The sequence below is a fragment of the Nansenia antarctica genome (genome assembly GCF_963989245.1).
Source record: "Nansenia antarctica genome assembly, chromosome: 9".
NCBI classification, from domain to species: Eukaryota; Metazoa; Chordata; class Actinopteri; order Argentiniformes; family Microstomatidae; genus Nansenia; species Nansenia antarctica.
Window position 1 is genome coordinate 2,822,710 of NC_137679.1, and position 5,000 is coordinate 2,827,709.

Sequence of the window (5,000 nt, forward strand, 5' to 3'; positions counted from 1 at the left end):
GGGGGGTGTACTTGTACATCAAGCCGCCTCACGCTACAGAAACAGGAGATAGGAGATAGGCTCCTGCCCCCTAAGGGCCGTTAGGCTCCAGAACCATCGGTCCTCAAGACTGCTTATATGGGGGAATGTGACTGTCTTTAACCTCATCGGCTAGGGATTATATAGCCATTCAGGGCTACATAGATATAGATACATCCAAGGACTAAACCCCTATAGTGCATAAAACAACAGATTTATGTCTGGTAGGGTGTGTGCGTGTGTCAGAGCTGAGTGTCAGCTGCCTATTTTATTGTATTTTTTTTATTTAGCCTCCACGGTCGGTCCCATTGAGATACAATGATCTCCTTTTCAAGGGAAGCCTGGCCAAGACAGCAGCTTTAAAAACATAACGTTTCAACAGTTAAAACAAACAGCACAATTACACAATAAAACAACACACCAGATCGACAACAAAAAATAGGACAACATACAATTTCATCAGAGCAATAGGATAACAAATAATGGGACTTTCATATCAAATACAAAACAGGAGCAAGAACGATGTGAATAAATAGAATAAATAGAATAAAATAACGGGACTTTCATCTAAAACAGACAGAGGTTCTCAGAACATTCCTATTTTTTTTAGAAATAAAAGAAGGGATGCGTTTAACCTCTCGTCAACTGTAAGCCAGAAGAGGCGGCCATGCGTGTGTCGGTTTGTTTGCTCTCGTTGTGCACTGTCAGAGTATGCTCTGTCCTGAACCCGATGTAGCTTCTCTAGATGTGTTTTAGTGGTGCCTGACCAGACCACTGGGCAGGAGTCTAATTGTTGATGAGACTAGAGTCTGCAGGACGTGTCTGGTCAGATGTGGTGGTAGAAACGAAAAGCATCTCTTGACTACAGACATGTTTCTCCTCGTCCTTTGCACCAGTGAGTCTATACAAAAAAAATCAAGGTGTAGTTACTAAGGACTCTAAGCGTTGCTAAGGACTCTAAGCTAGATATACTTGCAGTTTACAGAGTAGATTGTCCTACAAAGACACTTAGATTTAGATTTAGTAATAAATAAAATAAAAAAATTAGACCCCGATACTTTCTTTTATTTCTTTTTTTGTTTCTTTTTTATTATTACTACTCGATCTTTTCGGTTTCTAAAGCGTCTTTGAGTGTCTAGAAAAGCGCTATATAAGTCTAATGTATTATTATTATTATTATTATTATTATTATTATTATACGTCTTGACCATGTTTACACTCTAAAATGACACCGAGGAGCTTTATATCTTTATTTAAGTCATGCTTCACTTGTGGTCAGCCGGAGCCATCTTTGTATGTAGTGTCAAACATGCCTCTGTCAAAGAGATGACTTGGGCAGATAGTGATGTTGGAATGTAACGAGCATTCTGATAGGCTGATGGCATAGAGGCAATAATGCCCAGTGAATCAGCAGTGTTAGGAGAGGAGAGTTAGGCAGATATCTACATTTGGACAAAATATGACTTAGGCAATTATGCTATGAGGCTAAGGATGTGAGTGTTGTATTGCACATTTAATGTGTTCTCTCTTAAGACCACGTAATGTGTTATGTGATTATAAAATGATTGAGTATAATAGTGTTTTGTTTTCATAGTGATTTTGTATTAGTTTTATAAAGAACGTTGTGAGTCGTTATGGCTCCAGTCTTGTAATATTTGTTAATTAACCCACTAAGTTTGAGAATAAATAAAAGTGCTTCTATAAACAGTATTTCAGAAAAATCAATTTCTCAAGATACTTCAATTAGGTATTTCAATGCGGTCTGCCCACACCATACCTCTCCTCCCACCCCCTGAGGTACAGAATGACTTATAGCCTCGAATCAATATCTGCTGGCAATCAGCTGGCTAGAGACTGGGAGTCAAAACTGCAAGTAACATTTTACCAAGTGACACCAGGAGCTAAAATTAGACACGGTGGAGAATAGTCTTATTCTTTTTTTGACATACCGGATTCAGTTTGAGTGCCAGGGTTAAAGATGTTATTTATGTGTGCGTGTGTGTGTGTGTGTGTGTGTGTGTGTGTGTGTGTGTGTGTGTGTGTGTGTGCGTGTGTGCGTGTGTGCGTGTGTGCGTGTGTGTGCATGCGTGCGTGTGTGTGTGCACTAATATGCATCCATGTTTGAGAGTAAACACTAGTGTGTGTGTGTGTGTGTGTGTGTGTGTGTGTGTGTGTGTCTGAGTGTATTTGGGAGTGTGTGTCCGTCCGTAAACAATCTATACACTCAGAGGCGTTTGAGAACGGTTGTTAATGAGAGGGAAACACTCTATCCATCTTGATCCGCGGGTTGGTCTGGTTTATCGATCCTGCAAGTTCATTAGTAAACTTTAGGAAGCGCGGTGGTGGTGGTGAGTCATAGCCTACTGTAGAGGGGAAGACGTGAGCTTCTCTCATTACAAACGCTGAGTATCAGAGCTTGTTTCACACCCTGGGATCCTCTAACACCATTTCATTTCTGACTCATTTCTGATACTAACCCTGCCAGATGTACAACTGCACTTTATAGTTGTAAATATTGACTACGTTTTTGTCTTGTGGTTATGTGTGGACATTGTCCATTGTGATAGTCATGTGTAATGTGTGTATGTTTGATGTATTTGACACTGCTGTATTGAGTTTTTTCATCTGTACCGACAACAAATTCCGCCGACCTTGGTCGTTTGGGCATTAAACGATTAATTAATTAATTAATTCATTCATTCATTCATTCATACCGTTTGTACTTATATGGGTCTTGTATCTTTGATCACATATATCTATGTGACACGGTCTGGTCAATCGGTCCGCAAGTCGGCATTCCGATTTAATGTTCTGACTTTTATTTATTTTTAAATGTAAATACATTTCTGTGTTGTTGAAAGTCAACGACACATCGCTAGTCAACTAACACAGCTTGTTTTGTGAGCCTGCTAACAATGTAAAGTAGTGTTATAGTTAACTAGGGAGCAGTGGGGATTACTCACCCAATCCATTGCCTTGCAGTATTTTGGCTTGACTAGCGAGTGTGTGTTTTCAACAACGTTGACGAACATTTCGGTTGCCGACTTGGCGGCCCAAAAGACCAGACCGTGTCACACATGTACAATATTTGATAAATATACTGACACAACATACAGTATATAATATAGGCTGCACCATCCATAGGGATGTACTAAATACTGTCGGTTATTTTCTAACGGGCTACTTCCCAGTAAACAAAGAGTCGAAAAGACGTCCTCAGGGAAGCCGGAATGTGGGTTCAGATGACGTCTTTAGGACATCTTATGGACTACAGATCATCTTCTGTAGTGCCTAAGACATCCTAAAGACGTCATCTGGACGTTCTAGAAAGACGTCATCTGAACCCACATTCCGGCTTCCCTGAGGACGTCTTCTGGACTCTTTGTTTACTGGGCTGGTCTCTCTAACAGTCTGGCTGCTCTCTCTGACAGTCTGGCTGGTCTCTCTAACAGTCTGGCTGCTCTCTCTAACAGTCTGGCTGCTCTCTCTAACCGTCTGTCTGCTCTCTCTAACAGTCTGGCTGCTCTCTCTAACAGTCTGGCTGCTCTCTCTAACAGTCTGGCTGCTCTCTCTAACAGTCTGGCTGCTCTCTCTGACAGTCTGGCTGCTCTCTCTAACCGTCTGTCTGCTCTCTCTAACAGTCTGGCTGCTCTCTCTAACAGTCTGTCTGCTCTCTCTAACAGTCTGGCTGCTCTCTCTAACAGTCTGGCTGCTCTCTCTAACAGTCTGGCTGCTCTCTCTAACAGTCTGGCTGCTCTCTCTAACAGTCTGTCTGCTCTCTCTGACAGTCTGGCTGCTCTCTCTAACAGTCTGGCTGGTCTCTCTCCTCAGGCATCACGGTGCTGCTCTCTCTGACCGTCTTCATGCTGCTGGTGGCAGAGATCATGCCCGCGACCTCCGACTCCGTCCCCCTCATAGGTGAGCCCCCCCCCGGACTCCCCCGAAACCTGCATCCCTCCAGGGTTCCCACGGGTCCTTGAAATTCTTGAACGTTTGTGAAAATTCAAGGTCTTAAAAGTACAAAAATAAATAGACATGGTTGCTTGAAAGTGCTTGAATTCCCTCCTCTCTCTAAAAAATATATATTCAAAAAATGTTTTACTTAGCTCGTCAACTAGTAAATAAGTATCTGTATTGCTATTTCACAATATATTGTTTTGCTGTGCTGTGGTAGAGAAGGCAAGAGACCATCTAGTGTTCACACATTCAAGCCTCTCTTTTTAATTGTTGTCTGTGAGCGGATAGTTCCTGTTATATAAACTCTCATCTAGATCTGTCTCAAACTATGCCGTGTTGGCTCCTTGAATTTGAGGGAATTGAATCTTGAAAGTCCTTGAAAGGTGCTTGATGGTTCAGAACGTGTGGGAACCCTGTCCCTCGTTCATCCCTCCTCTTCTTCGCTGGCAGCCGTCTGTTCATCACAGCCGTCCGTTGTTCCTCTCCTCCGTTATTCCTCTCATCTATCTGTTTGTCACCGCCTGAGTCGCTACACTTATTCTTGAGCGTCCATCCCTCCATCCATCCCTCCTTCCATTCCTCCCTCCATCCCTCCCTCCATCCCTCCCTCCATCCCTCCTTCTATCCCTCTGTCCACCCCTCCTTCCACCCCTCCTTCTATCCCTCCTTCCATCCCTCCTTCTATCCCTCCTTCCATTCCTCCCTCCATCCCTCCTTCCATCCCTCCCTCCATTGCTCCTTCTATCCCTCTGTCCATCCCTCCTTCCATTCCTCCCTCCATCCCTCCCTCCATCCCTCCTTCTATCCCTCTGTCCATCCCTCCTTCTATCCCTCCTTCCATCCATCCCTCCTTCCATCCCTCCTTCCATCCCTCCTTCCATCCCTCCCTCCATCCATCCCTCCGTCCATCCCTCCTTCCATTCCTCCTTCCATTCCTCCCTCCATCCCTCCCTCCATCCCTCTGTCCATCCCTCCTTCTATCCCTCCCTCCATTCCTCTGTCCATCCCTCCTTCTATCCCTCCTT

The 5,000-nt window shown here is 43.8% G+C and overlaps 1 protein-coding gene across 1 annotated transcript in view; it reads left to right on the forward strand.

Annotated features, from left to right (window-relative positions):
• Window positions 1-5,000, forward strand: part of LOC308165046 (neuronal acetylcholine receptor subunit alpha-7) — a gene marked incomplete at both ends in the record, with an annotated part of 45,949 nt that overhangs the window by 33,516 nt on the left and 7,433 nt on the right. The window contains one exon of the mRNA XM_080539147.1: window positions 3,850-3,936. Coding sequence (XP_080395273.1) covers window positions 3,850-3,936 — 87 coding nt within the window. The remainder of the gene's footprint in view (window positions 1-3,849; window positions 3,937-5,000) is intronic.